Here is a 23,641-nt window from a genome sequence, read left to right as displayed (position 1 = left end):
CCCTTTTTTTTTTTTTTTTGTACCAGGGATTGAACCCAGTGTCCTTAACCACTGAGCCACAACCCCAACCCTTTTTAAATATCTTTTATTTAGAGTCAGGGTCTTGCTGAGTTGCTTAGGGCCTTGCTAAGTTGCTGAGACTGATTTTGAATTCTCTATCCTCCTGCCTCAGCCTCCTGAGCCACTGGGATTAGAGGCTGGATTACAGGCATGTACCACCATGCCTGGTTTATTCTTTTGAGGCTGGATCTCCCTAAATTGCTTAGAGCCTTGTTAAATTGCTGAAGTTAGTTGAACTTGACATCCTCCTGCTTCAGCCTCCTGAGTCTCTGGAATTATAGGAGTGTGCCACAATACATAGATAATCATAAATATGATTATCCAAAGTAATTTTATTCTTAAAACATCTGATAGTAGATTTATTCACTTCTTATCAATATTTCCTTTTAGGTTGAGCTTGTGCATTCACATCTTTTTTAAACTGTGAACCACTATTACAGGAGATGAATACATGTTATCTATTTTACAGTTTGTATAGAATTAATTTCATTAAAACTGTCTTAAATGTTATTTTACTTATATCCTTAATTATAGAGAAACATAAGAAGCTGAAGAAAGTTGTGTTCTTGTGACATTCGTATGGGAGCAGAATCTTTTTTCAATTTGTTTTGAAGAGAAAGGAGATAGTTTTCATGAAAATTTGTAGACTTTGCAGAGACTCTCAAAATATTCTGACCTATTACAGTCTAACCCAGTTATGACATATCTGCAGCATGCAGTGATGTAAATTACATGGCAGGGTCTTGGGTGCAAGCTGACCACAAAATGTAGCATTATGTTAGGAGTGTCTAATTAGTACTTGAAGCTGTGACTTGTTGCAGGGAAGTCAAGCAAATGATACCTTCTATAAAGAAAAAATTTCTGGGCGTGAGGTAACTGCTCAAGGGAAGGACGACCCCTTTTCAATACCTTTTAAGAATGAAGGTATGTTAGGCTTCCTTTGGGGTTATTCATTTGTATATTTGATATTTGACTTTATGAGTATGCTAAATTATCCAAAAGCAAACAATTTATGTTTTTTCCCCTCCCCCTCTAAGAAAGCGTGTTTCAGGATTCCCATCTCTCCTGTGCCCAACACTGTGTGCATCTACACTTAATTTGTAGTATTATAAAAGATAAGTCCCATTTATTGTCAACTATGAAAAAAGAGTTAAAGCATGTTAAGAATGCTGGTAAGTATATTGTTTGGAATGATTCCTCAAATTTCCAACTTCAAAGAGGTTAATTTCCATTTTATGACAAACCTACATAGAATCACTGCTATTTTCCTCTTTTACCTTACCACCCTCCCCCACTTCCAGAATAGTGGCAAGTAAGCATTAATATTTATTTTCTTTCATTAAACTTTTTTTGGGAGGGAATCGGGCTGCTTTCATTTTCTTTGTTTCCAAATCAGTTATTAGAGAAAAAGTTCCTATATATCATGAACTCTGTACATGAGTTCATCGATCCTACCTTTAATGAAAATTTAAAGAAGAAATTTTTTAGTTTTCCTGGGGGATAAATTTTTATGACTTAATTTCATAATCAAGTTTCTTTTTTCTAATTGGTTTACTAAATTTTCCTATATTGTAACCTAATGAACTTTTTGTATTTCTTCATTTGAAACACATAAGGTATATTGTTTTTTTAAAAACTCCTAATGTGACATTATTTTTTAAAAGATATTTATTTTTTAGTTGTAGTTGGACACAATATATTTATTTTATTTATTTATTTTTATGTGATGCCGAGGATTGAATCCAGGGCCCTGTATATGTGAGGTGAGCGATGTACCTCTGAGCCACAGCGCCACCCCCTAATGTAACATTTCTTATTTTTCCTAACATTAATTCTGCTGGGCCAAACTGTGTTCCTGTGATACATTGCTATTTAAATCTGTTATCCATTCTGTAGATTCAGGGAACCATAGAATTTTTATACCTGAAGGATCTGATTATTTAATTCAAAACTATTCTAATATAAATAATAAACAGATCTGCAGAGTAGTCTGCCCTTAGTCAAAATCTTTTTATCAAATAACTCAAAACTATATCTCTTAGTTAACCTCAAACCCAGTGTTCTTTCTGTTGTCTAATTTTTTTCTTAGTTATTTCTATCGCAAAAGTAGAAACTGAAACTTAAAAAAGAAAAAAATAAAGTAGTTACCTTACAGTGTATGAGGACTTTTTCAGTTTCAAGTTGCAGAAACCCAACTCTCCAAGTAAGCTTAAACAAAAGGAGACATTTATTAACTTATATAACTTAAAAGCTTTGGCCTAGATTTAGATGCTAAACAGTTATCAGGAGTGTCTTCCCTTCCTTGCTCCCTCCTCTTCTCTCTTCTGTATATACTTCATGTTTTCATGTAGGCTCTCTCTGTAAGTAATGGCAAGGTATTGTTCCTTGTAGCTTTAGGCTTGCTAACTACTTCATCAACTGCAACAGGAAGAGACTACAACTTGAGCGAAAATTTCTCAGTTAAGTTATGATTTTCCTGGACTGTGCATGTGCCCATTTCTGAACCAAATATTCTGACCAGAAAATGGAATTCTCTGATTAGGACAAGTATCTGAAGGTTAAGAAAAAAATTCAGCATCCCTAAATCACGGGGAGAATGATAACTTCCCAAAAAGCAGGAAGAAAAGATGCTGGGCAGAGATGTCTGCTTCACAGTTAATTGTGAAGGATTCTGTGGATAATGCAGCACTATTTTAATATGGAACTCATAATTACTTTCATAGAACTGGAGCATAATAATGCTCTAAACTTTGAAGATTCTTCATAGATGTGAAAAATAAGAGCTTAACGAGGGTATGACCTCATTCAAATCACATAGTTAATACACCTGCTGTTCGTAAGTAAGGACTCCTGAGTAAGAGATTCAGACTCATTCACATTTAGGTTCAAATCCTGGTTTTGAGTGAGGTAATTACATGCAGTTAGACTGTTTTCTTATCCTTAAAATAGAGGTGATAACATCTTGTTGAGTTAGAGTTAGGAGTATATGTAGAATATTGGCAAATAATAACAGTACTGACTGTTACATGTTGTCATTACAATAACAGCCATTTCTAAATCCATATAATAATTTTATTGTGATCATTCTGAAATACAGCTTTGTAGGCTTCAAGCAAACACTGATATGTTGAAACATCTACATTATTTCTAAGTGCCAGAAAAGTACTGAAGTAGAAACTCACTTTGAGGGACGGACACTAGAATTGAATCCCGGGGTGCTTTACCACTGATTTAGTTTTTATCTTGAGACAACTCTTGCTTAATTGTTTAGGGCATTGTTAAGTTGCTGAGATTGGCATTGAACTTGTGATCCTCCTGCCTCCACTTCCTGAGTTGCTGGGATTACAGGCATGTACCACCATGCCTGGCTAGAAAATCACTCTTTAAACTTGAGTCAGATTGTGAATTTATCTTAGGGAAGGTGATCTGAGAGTATTGACACAGAATATGAACAAACATTACACATCGTGTGTTGTGGTATTAAGGTGGTAGTCTAGTCTGACAGTATTGTGGCAGTATTTATAGATTTAAAAGGTGTGTAATCTATGCTTTAAAGTCTCTTTCCTAAGAGTAATCACATAAAAGAGATTTACATAAAATAAGGCTTAAAAATAAATGGTTGATTAAAGACAAATCAGAAAATGTAAGTTTCAAAAGAGGATGATGGTATTTCAGTATCTGAGTAGACTTTAAAGCAAAAAAGTGTATAATTGGATCAATCATGTCATTTTATATTAACACAGGATATACTCCACATATTAGCAGTTATGAACTTATGGGTGCCATACTAACACTAAAATGTATCAAGCAAAAGGTGAATGAAATGGAAAAATTATTAAAAAATTAATGACAGCAGAAGTCTTTAATATACTTCAAGAAGGCACAAAATAAGATATGTGGGTGGTTTGAATAATGTGATAAAATTAGCCCAAAGAATGTATTTATTTTTCTGTCATCCACAAAATAGTTACCAAGATTAATAATTCATTAGTCCATCTGCAAGAAACAAAAAACAAAACTCCCAAATAGAAATTATACAAGCCCCATTTCTTGATTATAATTAATTTTTTAAGTTCAATTGAAGTCTATGTGGAAATTTAAAACCATGTTCTTAAACAGTTTTTTAGTCAATGAGGAAACCCAGATTCATATTAGCGTTTTTAAGATTAATAACAAGAATCAACAAAGATAATATAATGAATTGGGAAACAGTAAATCATTTGAACTAATAAATCTAAACACTGACAATATGAAAATGCCAATAAAATCATTGTATCTCTCTTAAAGCCAATAAGGGAAGACAGAAAAGAAACATAAGCCCTTAAAGTATTAAAAAGGAGGTAGAATTATAGTGTGGAGGTGACATTAGAAAGGTTTCTGATGTTAGGAAATATGTAAAACTCAATAGGTGACTGCCTCCTTACTGTTACATCTTAATCTGATAAAAGTTTTTTTTTTTTTTTTTTTTTAAAGAAAGAGCAAACCAGAAAGTACAATTTAGGAGAAATCAAATAGTTTGACCAAAAGTAGGAGTAATTGTTGGCACAAGAGAATTGTGAGAGGTGAAAGTGGAAAAAGAGGTTGGGGCTCTATATTTATGTGATTGAATTATACTGTGTGATAAGTCCTTGTTTGGGTGGACACCAAGATATCATTTAACATTTGAATTAATCAGCAATGTGATTATCTTATACTTTTATAAAATTAGTTCAATAGTGGTATGAAAGATAAATTGACCTCCTTTCTTCTGCCTAGACCTTTGCCATATTGCTGAGGTTCCTTAACTTCTTTTCTCTATAACTCTGTGTAAATCACTACTGACTCTGAGCTTTGTTTCCTTCCATAGCAGGAAGAACTATAGGGATTAAATGGATGTTATGAAGTTTGTAATTTAGATTCAGCTGGTATTCACACATAAATTATTCGCTCAGTGATGACAACTAGTAAATTCATATATTCTTCACTTTGCCTACCTCCTTTTGTTAAGGATTAACTGAATCTTGAAACACCTACATTATAGATGTATAGTCACTTGCTACTTGAGAAAACTTTAAAACTCTGAAAACCTTTTATTATCACATGCAAACTTGTGCCAAAGATGGAGATAAAGAAAAAAATATCTACCATTCATTAAGTCCCAACAAATGATAACTTTACAACTTGGTTTCTTATAGACTTTTACTGACTTTTTTTTTAGATTTATTAAATTTTTTGACTAGATAATAAATTCACACGGTTCAAAAAAGTATCATTCCCATCTGTACTCCATCTATTATTTTCTCCATTAGCAATTATGTATTTTATTTTGATAAACATGAATGACAGGGGCTCAGATTATACTCAGTGGTGTGAGGCACTGGGTTCAATCCTCAGCACTACATAAAAATTAAGATATTGTGTTCATCTATAACTAAAAAGATATTTTAAAAAATGAATGACAGGTTGTTTAATGAAGTTGCATAAAATAATGTATTGATAAACCATCTGGAGCCTAAACATTTTTAAGTGCTAAGGACACTTTTTTACTGTTAATTTTTTTTAACACTTCTTCAAAATAGTGCTACTTTACTACTGTTCCTGTAAGAATACATACAAATAAAATTCCAGCTATCCCAGAATTATATCTTAACACAGGTAGACTTTATTAAACTTTAAGACTGTTAACTATGTATCATTTGTAGTTTTTAGCTTGCTTTTGTGTAACTGCTTTGGTGTTTATTCTTCACAAAAATCCTGTTACGAAGGAAGGGTACACGATATTGTCCTCAGTTTCCTGAGGAAACAAATTGGGGTTTGTGTTTTGACTATCAGCATTCAAATAGAAGTCTTCTGACTATAAAATGTTTGTTCTTTACTGTGACCAAAATCTTAAATCACTTGTTCTGATTTCAAATGATTTATATCCATTTTTCAACTGTGTGTGTATGTGTGTTTATAATAAAATCATGCTAACCTTTAAAAAAAACACTGATTCTATTATAGTAAGTATCTTCTTAAAAAATACTGATTGTATTATACTAGTTTGACATTCAGCATTTGTGTTTTTAAATTCACAAAAATGTGCTTTATATTTTTCATTGAAAAAGGGATATTTGTGTACAGAATTTTTAACACATTGGGGAAGTTTAGGTGCTAATGATAACTTAAAAGAGAAATACTGTGAGAATTTTTCCTCTTGAATATACTTTAAAGAATGATTTTTCAATAAGTTTCTTCTAACGATTATACTTAATGTTGTTTATTCTTTTCCTTATATTTCTAAGTTGAATTTTTCTTAAGTCACATTTGTAGTAGAAAAAACCTTAGATAAGCACTTTAATACCTCATTTATTCAGCTTCATTAGTGAACATATTATTGCATACGTCAATTTTTTTAGAAATTCAGGTTCTCCTTTTAAATATGTTAAATATATTTAAAGCATTTTTAATACTTGGTATTTTCTAAAACATTTTATACTCTCCTTGCTTCTCCAACAAAGAGATGTATGTGACAGAGACATCTTTAAGTAACTTTGTTAGTGGACTATTGGATTCATTCATGTAAACTGAATACTCCTATTTTTTTTCCTGCTCTAAAGCCAACGTTTCTTTTTGCTACTGCTTTGTCTGCCTCTTAAAAGGCAGTTTGCATTATCTAATCTGCTGATTCTGATATACTTTTGCTTGGAAAAATTTGTGAGGAATTGTGTGTTTAATAAGAGTCCATAAATCCTTGTGGGATATATTGGTATAAAGAACATAGCTATAATGCTGAGAGGGCTTTGACAATTATTTTTGGATATGCAGTGACCTTTGCTAATTGGATCAGGGTCAGAGCATATTTGTGAGTTTTGAATAAATGAGGTGTTATTGTATTTGAAGGAAGTAAAGTTATTCAGATATTTTTCTTTGTATTGATGTTGTTCTGATTTACTCTGTTATTGAACTGGATTTAAGTATTAATTATTTAAGGTCAATTTTTTTATATGTATATGTTTTCCAATGGGTACAACCCATTTACCATAGCAACTTAGTAGAATAACTATAATGGAACTTTCCATTTGAATTTGGCTTTTCTCTTTCTTTTTTTCTCTGTTTCTCTATTTTTTTTTCTTCTATCCTCCAGGGAGTAACTATTCCCAGTCAGAGGCGCTATGTGTATTATTATAGCTACCTGTTAAAGAATCATCTGGATTATAGACCAGTGGCACTGTTGTTTCACAAGATGATGTTTGAAACTATTCCAATGTTCAGTGGCGGAACTTGCAGTAAGTGCTCTAAATTCTCTCATCCTTTTATGTTTTGGAATACTTTTCTTAACACATGTAGAAGTGTATATAAAAATCTAGAAAGAAATTTACCACATTGAAAATTTTATGCAAAAGAGTTTATTTCTGAAGTATCCAAATTAATTGGCTCTGTTGTTCATCTCCTTGGACTGAGTTGCCAAGAACAGTGGGTTTAATGTTTTTGAAGTCAAATTTTATTTTATTAAGGAAGTATTTTGTGTTACAACCACCAAATGGAGCTTAAATTCTGAGCAGATGACTGAAAAACCTATCTCATAGAGGTTCAACATAAGAGTGACAATGAGATTCATCAGTTTATGGTCTTGGGGCAGGGACTAATTCTTTCATCTTAAGAATATTAGATATTTACATTTATGGTGACAGAACAATGTAAAGGAAAGTGATAGGACTTGGCAACAAGCTCAAGTATAATGAGTAGGGGTGGGGTGGGGAAGACTGAGTCAGAGTATGTAAAGTGAGGAAGAAAACCTGGATTCAGATGTGAGTTCCAATCGTAGCTCAATCATTAATGTACTGTACAACCCTGGTCATACCATCTACCCTTCTTTGAGTTTTCTCATCAAATAAAATACAGAGATTTTAAAATCTGGAACTCCTAAATAAATACTAAGTATAAATAATGTCACTGATGTCTGCTTCTAGTTTATTTATCTTTTATCCTAACCTTTGTAAGCCTACCTCATCCATCCCTATCCTATTCTGCTTCTCTGCTATTCTTGGCTAGAGTTCTTAGCTAGACTGATGGGAAGCTTACTACTTGGATCAAGAGACTCGTAACGGTTTTTAATCCTGGAACTTAAATACAACCAGGAAGTGGTCAGTCATGTTTTCATGTTCAAGAAATATATTTTGTTAGTATTTAGAGGACAATTATGTGGTTTCTAGATAAGATACCACTTTATTATTTCTTTTAACAACTCTAATATTATTTCAGTGATATTTTGCAATGTTAGTGGTTTTAGCTTTTTTTTTTTTTTTTTTTTTTTTTGGTGGTACCTGGGATTGAACCCAGGGGCATTTAACCACTGAGCTGTATCCACAGTCTTTTTAAAATATTTTATTCAGAGACAGGGTCTTGCTGTCTCTAAGTTGCTGAGTCTGGCTTTCAACTTGAGATCCCTTACCTCAAGTCTTCTGAGCTACTGAGACTACAGGTGTACGCTACTATGCCTGGCTAGGTTTTTAGCTTTAAGCTTTGTTTCTTGAAAATATTTGTTTAAATTAAACATATTTTGTCCCTAAATAAATTTGTACCTAGAAAATTACTTCCTTAATTTTTTTTCTTTTTTAATGTTTGACAAGTAGATGGGATTATCTATCAGATCTTTCCTGTTTAAGAGCAAGAACTTTATCAAAGATCACAGATAGGCTTCTTAAGAACTGCATTGATTTTTTTTTTTTTTTTTTAAATCTCAGTACAATTTTTAAAACTGTTGAGTGCAAGGCACTGGGGTGTTTGAGGTGATTAATGTAGGGACTTAGCAGAATCAGAGGAAAGGAAAAGGAAGAAAATAAACTTCCTATAGGGTAGATTTTAAAAGCCAAATAAAAGGTTTTATGGAGATAATGAGAAAAAGAACATTCAGTTCAGTAATCATTAGTATAATTTTTTTACATTGACCTCTCTAGCAAATTTTTTTTTCAGTTCTACTTTGCCTGCCCATATTTAAACCCTCTCACAGCATTACATTTCTAGACTTAAAATTATTAACTACTAAAATATTTCTAAATTTTTTGTGATATTCTGGTTTCTTGTTTATATACTGATTTAATTCTGTGTATTAAAATAATTAAAATACAGTTAATATAGTGTTAAATTGGAGGCTTTATTTATAAATTATTCATGTATTTTTCACAAAAAGAAAGTTTGGAAACTGTCAACACATTTTCATGAAAGAAGTCCTTCAGCCTGTGTGTGGGCAAATTTTTTTTTTTTTTTCTCTCTCTCTTTTTTTAGTTACTGGTGCTTGAACTCAGGAGCACTTTACCAATGAGCTACATCCCCAGTCTTTTTTATTTTTTTTATTTTGAGACAGGCCTGTATAAGTTACTGAGACTAACCTCAAACTTGATATCCTCCTGTCTTAGCTTCCAGAGTTGCTGGGATTATATAGGTGTGTGCTACTGTGCCTGGCAGTTCACCAGCTCTTTATTGAATATTGGGGAAAGCATGCAGTTTAGGTTGGCATTAAATCTGAAGAAAGTATTGCAGGTAATAGGAAGTAGCTTTGAACTAAAGCACATCAGAAGGAAGTGAACTGGATAAGAAGTGTAAAGAGCATAGAATAGGAATGGAATGTCTGAGTTAGAAAGTCTTGAAGGGGATTTCAGGCTTGGTTTGATAAACATAGTATTACAAATAGTATGAGAGATTTAAACCATGTTTTTCGGACAGTTGTATAGAAAGTTGTGATTGAAGAAGGCAAAAGCCTTATGCCAGATGTGCTAGAGTAAGCAAATGGATGTTTATTTTTTTCTTTGCTATTGATATACAAAGATTTCATCAAAGTTTCAGTCCTGCTCATGTAGATGATTCACAGGAAGGAGAAGAAAGAAAAGTGAGTCTGAGATTAATTTTTGGTTTCAAACATGTTTTAAATCTGATGAAAGTGAATTTTTCACATGGAGATATTCAGAGACTACTGGGATTTAGGTTCAGATAGAGGCGAGAGATATCTGGTATTTTGGGATGCATAAAGATAAGACTTCTTAAATGTTTTCATGTAAATATGTTGTGGAGTTAGGAATAGGAAGACTTGGAGTAAAGCAAAGGATGAGGACTGAGATGATGAATGGCAACTTGGGTTCAGGAAGAAGAAGGGAATAAGTGAAGAAAGCTGGTGGTGAAAAGTAATCTACAAAGTTGTCAGGGGTTAGCAACCATTTTCTTACTTATTTTAATATTTTGAAATGAAGGGAAAGTTACTGTTTTATTTTCTAAAAGGGTTAAGAATGTTAATAAAGTTGACCCATGTGGGTTTCTGTCTCTGCACATACACATATCTATACCTATAAATCTAGGAAATTTTAAATTTGATTTTTATTTACTCTAGGTATGGCTCTTATCATTTCCTTAGAACAGTCAATCATATCAAAGAATATGTATCAAAATGGTGTCTTAAAAGACCACACCAATGTTGGACTAATGATAAGTTAGGCTTTATCTAAAATGTGAAATTCATATTGTATTTTCCTTAATGATTTGAGGAAACTTACTAATTTTTGGTACTGAAATTTAACCCAGGGTACTTCACCTCTGAGCTACATCTCCAGCTCTTTTTGATTTTTGAGATACGGTCCTACTAAGTTGGTTAGGGCCTACTAAGTTGCTGAGGCTGACTTCAAACTTTTTGGGATTATAAGCATGTACCACCATACCTGGCAAACTTATTAATTTTTGTTTTGTTTTGTTTTGATATCTGGGATTGAACACAGGGTCACTCAACCACTGAGCCACATACCCAGCCCTATTTTATATATTATTTAGAGACAGAGTCTCACTGAGTTGCTTAGCACCTTGCTTTTTTTTCATGATCCTCCTACCTCAGCCTCCTGAGCCGCTGGGATTACAGGAGTGCACCACTGCACCCTACACCAATTTATTAATTTTTAGTAAAACATTTTAAGCCTAGCTTTTAGAGGAAATTCTGCATAATGCCAATTTGTAATTAGCTTGTGGATTGTTTGTAACAGTTCTCAAGTTCTTGAAAATGTGCATTTCAGATGTAGTTTCTTTGAAATCTGGCTTATACTGTCACTTTTCTTTTTCAAATCCTAAAATCAGTATTACCAGATTCTGAATTAGTAGGATTTAAATTAATAAGATTATAACACATTTTCATCTTGACTAATTTATCACAGCTTTGAAATTATAACTTGGTCTTTTGCTTTATTCAAGCTAGATTTCCCATGAAAATTTCAGTATCACATAAAGACTTGTAAAATGGTTCCCTGTACTTTGAACCTTAGTCAAAGGAGTGGAATTTATTGACAGGTTATTGGTGTAGCATTTCCCCTTTTTGGGGTGACCTTTCCTCATGATATGTGTCTTAACAAATCCATGTTAGAATAACCCCACACACTTTTAGCAAACATTTATGGGTATTAATTAAATGGAAATTTCATTCAGCTTGGTTTGACTTTTTGCCTCATTTGCAGTCTTGGGTCACATTGATAAATCTGAAACTTTTTTTTTCCTTGAAAGATAATAGTGCCTTTTGAGGTGCTGAGGATTTTAACTGATATATACATATATATGTACACACATACACATACATACACATATACAACATTTATATATTTCTCATATACTATATGCAAGCTCTTTTTTCTGTTTATTTTCTTGTCATGTTTTCTTTGAGACTTTATTATCTCCTAAGATTAATCAATGGACTTTAAATAAAATTCTTCAGTATACTACAAATAAATTATGCCTCAAATGAATTGGCAAGTTATTTAATTTGAAATTTTTAAAGTTGTAGAATCTTAACATTAATGAATCTTTCATTTCTGTCACTGAAGTTATTAGATATAAATGAACTTTTGAGTAGAATTTTAAAATAAAACAAAAATCTCTTCCACACCTTTATCACCTTTTTTAGTTAAATTGCTAACATAAAAGCAGGATGAATTTTGAGAAGTTATACTTTACCAACTATTTAAAAACAGATACAGCCCAAAGTCAAAATGGTTATTAATGTGTTTTGGAGGGAAGGGAAGTTTATGCTGCAATTTACACTTGAGATCATTTCTTAGCAGACATCTCAATCATTTCCTCTTTCTCATGGTGGTGACTTTATATACTTTTAAAATGAAATGTGGGCTAGAGGTTAAATAAAAAAAAGAATGATGGGTAATATTTTCATAAATACTAGGTCTTATGCTTGGAATTTATTATGACTTTGTTATAGGTTATATATTCTTTCCTCTTGCGAACATGTAATAATTTTTATTTTGTGATTTTTGGCACAGGCTAGAGCCTTCACAACACCAAAGGAAATGTTTTAAAAGTTACCATTTATGTAATTCACAAATATTCCAGAAAACTATTAAAATTAATTTTATACTTTATATTAAGATTTTTAGTATAATTTAAAAGTCAAGTCTTGATGTTAATATATTGCTAGATATCTATTTTTGGAACTGGTTCATGAGACAGGAATTGACTGTCCTACCAGTGGAACCTTATTTTATAGATTCAAATCGTAGAAAACCATACCTTGATTATGTCATTGACTTCATTTATTTCCACTAATTCGTTTTAGTCAGGATTACAGATGCGTAGTTACCATTTTGATTATATTGCTGATAATTGATCATTAAAATAGCTTTTGGTAGTTGAAGGCATTTCCTGTGAAGTAAAATAGTATGTATTTAACCATGCAGATCCTCAGTTTGTGGTCTGCCAGCTAAAGGTGAAGATATATTCCTCCAATTCAGGACCCACACGACGGGAAGACAAGTTCATGTACTTTGAGTTCCCTCAGCCATTGCCTGTATGTGGTGACATCAAAGTAGAGTTCTTCCACAAACAGAACAAGATGCTAAAAAAGGTTTGCACTTTACTTTTTGGGGGGAAATTATCGAAATAGCCATACCTGTAAGAGTAGCCCTGGATCTTTTATTTAAAGCCTTTAGTTAGGCAGAAGTCATTCTATAAAGAGAGATTGATTAAAAGCTGTATTTTATTTTATGATGAACACTTAATTAACTGTGGTTAGCTTTCTTAAACATAGTTAAATATACAGATGCTTTACTTTCTTTTGGTGTTAATGGAACATCACAATGGTAAATAATCTTGTTAAAAGGAAAACTATATGACATTGTAACACGAAATTAATTTTTCTTGGTTTATGCAAAGAAGTTTTGTAAAAGTGTTAGATTGTGTACATACTCCCATTCAGTCACTTATAATCCCCCCCCCTTTTTTAAAATTTTTAATATTTATTTTTTAGTTTTCCGTGGACACAACATCTTTGTTTGTATGTGGTGCTGAGGATGGAACCCAGGCCGCACGCATGCCAGGCGAGCGCGCTACCTCTTGAGCCACATCCCCAGCCCCTATAATCCCCTTTTAAAAGATGATGAATTAACTGAAAAGAAATTAGCATGGGACCATAGGTTTAAAAAGTGCTAGACTTATAGACAGCAATAAGATCTTTTCTGTGGTCTTCTGTAATGACACAAACCACTTTTCCCCATTTTATGTTTCTTGAGAATTGGTTGTTTTATTTTTAGTTTTCCCAGATTCACTAAATATTTAGCCTTTTATCTAGGAGAGAAATAGTTATGGAGAGGAAATAATAAGGAATGAAAAAAATGTGGTATTTAAATATGCAGGTTTAGAAAGTGAGGTTTGTGTTTTACTAAGCTGTATTTAGAGAAGGCAGAGAAGGCAAGAGCTCGATTATAAAATAAACTATCTTGGTTTAAAATATTAAGTGTGGACATTAAAAGTGAGCTTAAGGTGCAAAATTTTTAGGTAGTAATGGGAAAAAAGCACTGATTTTGTGTGGTGTTGCTGCCTCATTAATCATACTAGATATATAAACAGTACTATTTTTTAGACATGTCAGATTGATTTAGTTTTCTCAATTTTTAGTTTTTCTTTTGAAAGAAAATAAGAGGAAGTTTCATTTATTACTAAAAATTTTAACACTGTTCTGACTTATCAGAAGAAATGTTATTTCCTTTATTCAGAATTCAAGTAGTTAGAAAAAAAAATTACTGAATATTAAAGTGATATTTTTCACCAGAAATACATTTTTTACTCCTGTGTTTAAATAAAAATTAAATATATCTCAGTAGCTTTGAAATAATAATTTTTGGGAATCCATAAAGTGTTAGCAAATGCTTCAAAATCAAGATAATTAGTAAGCTATGGTTTTTTGTGGGTTTTTTTTTCTCTCTTGTACTTTATAAGACTGACATACATAATACACATAAAATTTTATATTTTTCTCTTAAAAACACACACCTACTTCACCATTTCTTTGTACTTGTAGGAAGGTGTTAATTTTAATTTTAGTCCTTCTGTACTTCACACTTAGCACATAAAATCGAAGATTAAATATTTATATTTTTGTATGTCTTGGATTACTTTACATTAATTTCAAATTCTACATGATTTTCCCTGTCTTATTTAACTGTCTGCTCTGATTTAAACAAAAAACAGTTTTAGTATAATCAGTACATATTAGAAATCCACATTTTTGGAAATTTAAATATTATTAATTAGCTTATTTTCTTCTAAGTAAAATATAATTCCTAACTTGTGACTTTGCTAAAATAATTGTAATTAACAAGTTTTTTTAAATATTTATTTTTTAGTTGTAGATGGACATAATACCTTTATTTCACTTATTTATTTTTATGTGGTTCTGAGGATTGAACCCAGGGTCCCACATGTGCGAGCCGAGTGCTCTACTGCTAAGCCACAACCCCAGCCCTGTAATTAACAATTTTTAAAAGGACTTGTCATGTATAAGATTATCTTGCTAGGTAGGTATATTATGAGTTAGAAAGAAATTTAAGATCCTTAAAGAGTCTTAGCATCTTCTTGAGGAAAAAACAAAAATTTCAAGGTAAATTAAAATAGAAAGTTTATATGGCAGTGTAAGGCACCAGGTAAGATGCCACAAGGCTTTACATCATTAACTGTCAAATGACCATACAAGCTTAACTTTTATGTTGGTAACCTCCCCCACTCCCATTTTATTATGAAAGCTTTCAGGCATACATTTTCATAGAAGAAAATGGAGTCAGTCAGATTTAAATATTGATTTAGAAGTAAAAATGTATTTGCCATGCTTCATGAGGGAAGTACCTCACAAGAACTTTTATGAAAAATATCTGAGTTTTGTTTATACCTACAAATGCATAAACACAAAAAACATTTTTAACCCATTTTGTCCCATCATCCCAGATGCAGAATACCTATAAAAACTTGCATATATATTCTGTATTATGTGTAATATATAATAGAATTATATAATATATACCAGACTTAGGTAATTATAATAGAATTATAATTATATTAACTGATATTAGTTAACACATGTATAATTTCTAGATTGTGATTTCCAACTTATTTATTTATTTATTTTTTGGGCGGTGCTGGGGATTGAATCCAGGGCCTAGTGAGGCATGCACTCTACCAACTGAACTATATCCCCAGCCCCTGATTTCCAACTTATTTTAATATACCTGTATCGATGCAGAATTGAAAATTTGTGATTTAATGGATTAAAGCTAGTATTGGACTAAAAAGGAATATTTTACTTATAATTTTAAGACAAAAGTAAGTTATCTCTGATCTTATGAGATTATATTTTTGAACTAAAAATTTGAAAGAAAAATTCTCATAAATGTAAATGCAGCAGATAACCCACAGATTGTATTTACCTTTATTTGAAATATCGAATGTACATAGTTTAATTTGTTGACTTCTTTGGGCAAGTATTTACAGGTGACATTTAAAAAAAATTAGTAATTTGTTTCTTTTATTTTCATAGGATAAAATGTTTCATTTTTGGGTAAATACGTTCTTCATACCAGGACCAGAGGAAACCTCAGAAAGAGTAGAAAATGGAAGTCTATGTGATCAAGAAATCGATAGTATTTGCAGTATAGAACGTGCAGATAATGACAAGGAATATCTAGTACTTACTTTAACAAAAAATGATCTTGACAAAGCAAATAAAGACAAGGCCAACCGATATTTTTCTCCAAATTTTAAGGTCAGTTAAAAGCATTGGGATGTATTGGTGAAGACATGTATGCATCCGTGTGTGTGTGTGTGTGTGTGTGTGTGTGTTGTCCTCTAGGGTAAAGAACTGAAGAACTTATCTTGACTCATTTTTAAACTAAATTATTCATTACTTAGAAGTATATCCCATCTGATTCAAATGTATGATATGTCAAGGTCATTGTATTGTCATGTGTAACTAATTAAAACAAATAAAAAAAAAGTAGTGTTTATGTAGCAATAACCTACAAGTTTATAATGAAATACTATTATGCACACAGACTACAAAAAGCTGCATTTTTCCTTAGCATATTCTTTTTCATTGTTATTTGATGAAATCTGGGGTAGACGTGTGGAAGAAGAGTTAGGTGAGTGGGATATGAAGTAGGAATTGAGGAATAAAGAAATGAATAGAAGCTCAGGCATTTGGGAATGATTTTTAGATAATTTTTATTGGTGCATCGTAATTATATATAATAGTGGGATTCATTATGACATATTCATATATGCACATAATTTGGTCAATTTAGAAAATAAATTGTGTGGAATGTTTTCACCACTTCCACTCTCGTCTCCCCTTCAATTTATTTTCAAGTCTTCAGAGTATCATAAGAATAGATTTGATTGTTTCACTATTATTAACGTTTTTTAAAGACCTTGTAGGTACTATAAAGACCCATATGATTTAGCACAGACCTACCTACCATCCCAGTTCTAGCTACGTTTTCTGTTTGTTCCCCAAAATTTAGCCACACTGGTCTTGCTTCAGTTCTGCAGAATGCAACACTTCTGCCTCTACTGTTTACAGTTTTATTCTTTATTCCTCTACCTCTCTTCCCTACCCTTTCCCCCGACCCTTATATGTCTCCTGACTTCTCATGTTTCCAGCTTTAATTTCAGTCTCATCTGCTCTGTAAAGCCCTTTCTGATTGTCCTCCCTTGTTATTCCCTTTTAAAAATTATTTCTATTTCCACATGTATGTCTTGCAATTATTTGGCTTCATTTTATTTTTTGTCTATATATGATAGGGGTGTATGTGGTTGGGTGTGCATGTATTTCTATTTATAGACAAGAATTCTTCAGATTAAGAAAATTGCTTTGTGAACATTCTTGAATGGTTGTTTGCCATTTTCTTCCATTTCTTATTCTACTTTTTTTTTTATCTTTTAGCATATCTTGTTTTCTTTTATGTATTTGTCATTGTAACAAATCTAACAATAGCTTATAAACACATTACTAGTAATACTTAAAATGTAGAGGGAGATCTACATGTTCATAAATGAAAAGAGATCTAACATTAAACACCTTTGGATCTTAAATTTGTGTTTAAAAGTTTCCTTTAGAATTCACAGGTTTCCATCTCCTTTCTTTTCTCTAAATCTGAATTTTCCTCAACAATTAGACTTTAAAATATCTTTCTACTTTTATTGTTTTCTCTTTTAACATTACCAAAAGTTTTATATTTGTGATTGCAAATAAAAACTATTTTAGTTGTCAGTGCATAGTTAACAATGTTATACATGGTAAGTGCTATGAAAAATAGAGATGGGAGTAATCTTGTCATTTTTTTTTAAACCTATGATAGCTAGAGAATGCCTGATCAAGTGAATGACATTTAAGTAGAGGCCTAAATGAGATGAGTGAGTTATACAAATATCTGGGAAAAAAGGGAAGTATAGATCAATGCAAAAGCCCTGAGATAGGAATAAGTTTAGTATATTTGAGTAACATTAGTCATTTTGACCAAAGGAAGTAGATGAGAAAACCCGTCCTAGGGTGGAAACATTATGTTTTCAGCATAAGAAAGATATAATCTGAATTTTGTCTTTGAGTGGAAGCTAGGAAATCAGTTAAGAGTCTGTTAGCAGTGGTTTAAAACATTCAGGTGAGAGATGGTTGCTTGGATGAGAATAGTGGCAGGGAGGGGTAATGAAACTGTCAGATTGGGTATATGTGGTATTTTAAAGATAGAACTTAAAGGATTTACTGATGAAATGGATGTTGGTTATTAAAAAAAGAAGAATTGATAATGACTCTTGAATAATAGAGTAGAGGCTATAGATACCACAGAATAAGCAGGGGATTAAGATCCCACATCTATTGTCTACCAGATATGTTTCTCATTAAAATGAAAATACCTAATATATCAGTGATTTTTGAACAATTATTGTAACTACGCATATAAAGGCCATTGACCCACTGTTTAGGCCACTATATGGTCTATGTTAACTTCCTTCTCCTCAATTTAGGCAAAGTTTTTAGGGCTGTATGCATCATTGAATCACTATGTATGTTTGTATAGTATGGTTAGTATCAGAAAATATATTGAGTTTTAGACAGGTAATGAGAGAAACATTCTTTCAGAATTGAGCCATTTGTGAATTGAACTTTGTGACTGAAAAATTACATTATGTGAATACTGGATGATCTTCAATCTGCATTTCTTTGTAGGATTATTTAGTTAGTGCTTATAGCTTGTGTATCTTAAAAAATATTTTATTAACATCCCACTTTGTCTTTTCAGTATTTAGCAGGAAAGAATATATAGGAACTCTAAATAAGAAGAGGGTTATTCGAAAGGCAATTGCTCTTTAAAGATATGTTTGTTATAGTATTTTAAAATGAATCTATTAAAATATACGTCTTTATAAGTAACTTAAAATTAGTCATAATAATGGATTTTCATTTTTAATTTTCTTTTTCTAGGTGAAACTGTATTTTACAAAAACAGTAGAGGAGCCATCAAATCCAGAGGCTAGCAGTTCAACTTCTGTAACACCGGATGTTAGTGACAATGAACCTGATCATTATAGATATTCTGACACCACTGACTCTGATCCAGAGAATGAACCTTTTGATGAAGATCAGCATACACAAATTACAAAAGTCTGATTTTTTTTTATCAAGAGGGATAAAAATACCATGAAAACAAACTTGAATAAACTGAAAATGGACCTTTTTTTTTTTTTTTTTTTTTTAAATGGCAATAGGACATTGTGTCAGATTACCAGTTATAGGAACAATTCTCTTTTCCTGACCAATCTTGTTTTACCCTATACATCCACAGGGTTTTGACACTTGTTGTCCAGTTGAAAAAAAAGGTTGTGTAGCTGTGTCATGTATATACCTTTTTGTGTCAAAAGGACATTTAAAATTCAATTAGGATAAATAAAGATGGCACTTTCCCATTTTATTTCAGTTTTATAAAAAGTGGAGGCAGACTGATGTGTAAATGTAGGAATTTTTCCTTTTGTGTTCTGTCACCAACCTAAGTGGTCTAAAGAGCTTTGTGAATTACAGGTTCACATCCTACCCCTTTGCACTTGTGGCAACAGATAAGTTCACAGTTGGCTAAGAGAAGTTTCTAAAGGATTTTGCTACCTTCTAATGCATGTATTTGGGTTGGGGGAATGGAGGGAATGCTCAGAAAGGAATATATTTTATGCTGGACTCTGGACCATATACCATCTCCAGCTATTTACACGCACCTTTCTTTAGCATGCTATCATTATTAATCTGGACATTTGAGGAATTGGCCGCTGTCACTGCTTGTTGTTTGTGCATTTTTTTTTTTTTTAAAGCATATTGGTGCTAGAAAAGGCAGCTAGAAGGATGAATTTGTATTGGGGTACAGGAATGAACCTTTCGCAACATCTTAAGAATCCACAGATGAAGGGATATAAAAACAATGTGGGCATAGATAAGAAACACAGCAACAATGACTTAACCATATAAATGTGGAGGCTATCAACAAAGAATGGGCTTGAAACATTATAAAAATTGACAATGATTTATTAAATATGTTTTCTCAATTATAATGACTGCTCCATCTCCTGTGTAATCAAGGCCAGTGCTAAAAGTCAGAAGCTATTAGTACCTACATCAGTCAACAACTTACACTTACTTTATTAGTTTTCAATCATATACCTGCTGTGGATGCTTCTATGTGCTGCCTGCAAACTTCCTTTTTCTCATTAAATATAAAATATTTTGTAATGCTGCACAGGAAATTTCAATTTCAGATTCTACAGTAAGTGTTTTTTTTTTTTTCTTCAAAGATTTATGATGCACTTATTCAATCCAGTAGCTGTCAGCTGTTCCACCCTTTTGACCTTACACATTCTATTACAATGAGTTTTGCAGTTTTGCACATTTTTTAAATGTCATTAACTGTTAGGGAATTTTACTTGAATACTGAATATATATATGTGTATATTAAAATTGTGTTAAAAAGGAAATTAGAGTTGCAGTAAATTTTCAACACTGCACAAATAAGGCATTTAATTTTTCAGTAGAAATTGTTCTACATAGGCTTTATTGATTTGCTATTGAATAGTTTTTTTTATTTTATTTTTTTAACGTGCAGTGTTAAGTCATTTCATAGTATTAGAATTGGGACTAGGGCTTCAATTTCACTTCTTAAACATCATATATTTGATATGCCCAGACTGCATATGATTTTTAGCAGAGTACAATGACTATTGTAAAGCTAATGTGAAGATACTATTAAAAAGGATTTTCCCCCAGAAACTTGGTATCTTTCAAATTATACCTTGACCTTGACATTTGAATACCTAGCCATTATATTTCTTAATGGTGTAGAATCCCATTTTCAATAACTTATTGGTGCTGAAATTGTCCACTAGCTGTGGTCTGACTAGTTATAATTTACAAATACAGATTGCATAGGACCTACTACAGCAGCATTTATAGACTTTAATGGTAAATAGATTAGGCAGAACTTCATCTAAAGTTTTCTTGGTAAATAATGATGTTTTCCATACCTCATCAATTTCACTCAACAAAGTTTTTAAATTTTTAACAAAGCTCCTAGGATTTACACATTTATAATTAAACATTGATATATAGAGTATTGATGGCTCATAAGTTAAATTGGTAAAGCCAGAGACATCTATTCCTAAAATCTCACCATTGAAATTTATGACACCTTATGTTTCATAAATGCTGAAAATAATTGACTAAAATGAGATATCTATTCCTGTTTTGAAATTAGTTATTAATATTGTTCTTTATTATAGTTTTGGGCACAGCATATTAAAACGTAACTTGTATTGTTCCAATATGTAACATGGAGGGCCAGGTCATAAAAAATGATATTATAATGGGCTTTTGCACTGTTATTATTTTTCCTTTGGAATGTGAAGGTCTGAATGAGGGTTTTGATTTTGAATGTTTCAGTGTTTTTGAGAAGCCTTGCTTACATTTTATGGTGTAGTCATTGGAAATGGAAAAATGGCATTATATATATATTATATATATATAAAAATATATATTATACATACTCTCCTTCCTTTATTTCAGTTACCATACCCCTAGAATTTGACAAGAATTGTTATGACTGAAAGGTTTTCAAGTCCTAAAATTTATTTTTGTCAGTATTCATAATTAGCCTGAAATACATTCTGTAGGTAATCTCTCCCAAGTTTCTGGAATGTTTTCTTAGACTTTTTGGATGTGCAGCAGCTTACATGTCTGAAGTTACTTGAAGACATCACTTAAGAAAGCTTACATTTGGGCCCTGTACCATACCAAGTCCTCTGTAACTCCTCTTGATCATTTTTGCCATAATTATGAAAGGGTAGTTGAATAAACAGCATCACCATTCTTTGCTGTGGCACAGGTTATAAACACATAAGTGGAGTTTACCGGCAGCATCAAATGTTTCAGCTTTAAAAATATGAGTAGGGTACAAGTTACATGTTTAGTTATAGAAAATTTGTGCAATATGTTCATAACGATGGCTGTGGTTGCCACAAAGTGCCTCGTTTACCTTTAAATACCGTTAATGTGTCATGCATGCAGATGGAAGGGGTGGAACTGTGCACTAAAGTGGGGGCTTTAACTGTAGTATTTGGCAGAGTTGCCTTCTACCTGCCAGTTCAAAAGTTCAATCTGTTTTCATATAGAATATATATACTAAAAAATTTCAGTCTGTTAAACAGCCTTACTCTGATTCAGCCTCTTCAGATACTCTTGTGCTGTGCAGCAGTGGCTCTGTGTGTAAATGCTATGCACTGAGGATACACACGAAAAAAAAAAAAAATGTGTACAGGATAATGCCTCATACCAATCAGATGTCCATTTGTTATTGTGTTTGTTAACAACCCTTTATCTCTTAGTGTTATAAACTCCACTTAAAACTGATTAAAGTCTCATTCTTGTCATTGTGTGGGTGTTTTATTAAATGAGAGTATTTATAATTTCAATTGCTTAAATCCATTGAAATTTTAAATAATGGGCAGCCAAATATGATTAAGAAGTTTTCTGTATCTTTTTTTTCCCCTCTGCTGTCCTTTAAAACCTACTATTTATTTTAAAAGAATAGCCTTTGTCAGTTTCGGAGTAGAGTATATGTCTACTCATGTGGCTTTTCTTTATAATTCTGTATTCTGCTATCAACATATGGGAAGCGTCATCTACTCAGTGTGACTTGTGCCATATAAAAATTGATATTCCAGAATAGTCTAAAGGACTTGTGTACTTGAATTTAATCTTGTTATTTGTTAATATTCTTGAAAGATTAAAGACTAAGGCATATCCTTTCAACAAAACGTTATAAGGTAATAAGTAAAAGTATAGCTTGTATAAATGTTCTACAAAAGTAGACCACTAATGTAACAGTGGAATTTAATGTTATTTCAAGTTTTACATGTTCTCTGTGTGACTTTTTAAAAGTAATGTGAATGATGTGTAATAATGTAAAGAAGTATGAAGGCATGTGTGTATTCACACACTTTTTTTTATAGGAGTACTAATTACTATGGTTGGAGATAATACTGGAGTCAAAGTATTTTGATTTATAAGAAAATATTTTGGTGATGTTTGAAAAATAGGAGTTTACTGGCATTTTGTTTTATATCATGTCCTCAATATGCTGTAATCTGAGCTAGCTTGGTTCAAGTGAATGCCATCACCATTTCCATTGAGAACTTAAAAATCACCAGTGTTTAACATGCAGGCTTCCAAAAAATCAAGACCCTTAACGTTTAATTTGCTGTTAACATGAAACTCTCTTGGTTCTTATATTTTTGCCAGATAATTAGCAATACATCCAAAGTTTACTCTTAAAAATGGCTTAACATGTAATTTTTAATTAACAGTTGCTAGTGTAGAGAGAAATATTTTTGAAGAGAACAGTAATAGTCCAAACTGGTATAGGGACAGAACCTAAAAACTAGTAAATAAGATAATGGAGAAAAAATTTTGAAGATGCGAAGTAGACACTGATTTTCCTCTAGAATTTTGTAACGATAGGTAGATTGGTGGTCAGGTAAAGTTACTTTAATCTAACTTTTTTTTTTTTCTTTCTTTCCAGTACTGGGGATTGATCCCAGAGGTACATTACCACTGAGCTACATTCCCAGCCCATTTTATTTATTATTTTTGAGACAGAGCCTCACCAATTTTCTGAGACTGGCCTCAAACTTGCAATCCTCTAGCTTCAGTTACCTGAGTCACTGGGATTACAGGCATGTGCCACTGCACCCAGCCTGTTCTTCCATCTTTCAAGATCTGTTAAGTGTG

The 23,641-nt window shown here is 32.1% G+C and overlaps 1 protein-coding gene across 3 annotated transcripts in view; it reads left to right on the top strand.

Annotated features, from left to right (window-relative positions):
- The window catches only part of Pten (phosphatase and tensin homolog), an 85,324-nt gene extending 63,043 nt beyond the window's left edge, over positions 1-22,281 (top strand). For all 3 annotated transcript variants that reach the window (XM_015498869.2, XM_048807427.1, XM_048807429.1), the window contains 4 exons: positions 7,166-7,307; positions 12,735-12,901; positions 15,863-16,087; positions 18,803-22,281. In XM_015498869.2, coding sequence (XP_015354355.1) covers positions 7,166-7,307; positions 12,735-12,901; positions 15,863-16,087; positions 18,803-18,988 — 720 coding nt within the window. In that variant the 3' untranslated portion in view covers positions 18,989-22,281. The remainder of the gene's footprint in view (positions 1-7,165; positions 7,308-12,734; positions 12,902-15,862; positions 16,088-18,802) is intronic.
- Positions 22,282-23,641: the final 1,360 nt, after the last annotated feature.

Source organism: Marmota marmota, unplaced genomic scaffold, assembly GCF_001458135.2.
Source record: "Marmota marmota marmota unplaced genomic scaffold, marMar, whole genome shotgun sequence".
NCBI lineage: Eukaryota > Metazoa > Chordata > Mammalia > Rodentia > Sciuridae > Marmota > Marmota marmota.
The sequence above is the reverse complement of the archived record's forward strand: the minus strand, read 5'-3'. Positions and strand labels throughout refer to the sequence as shown.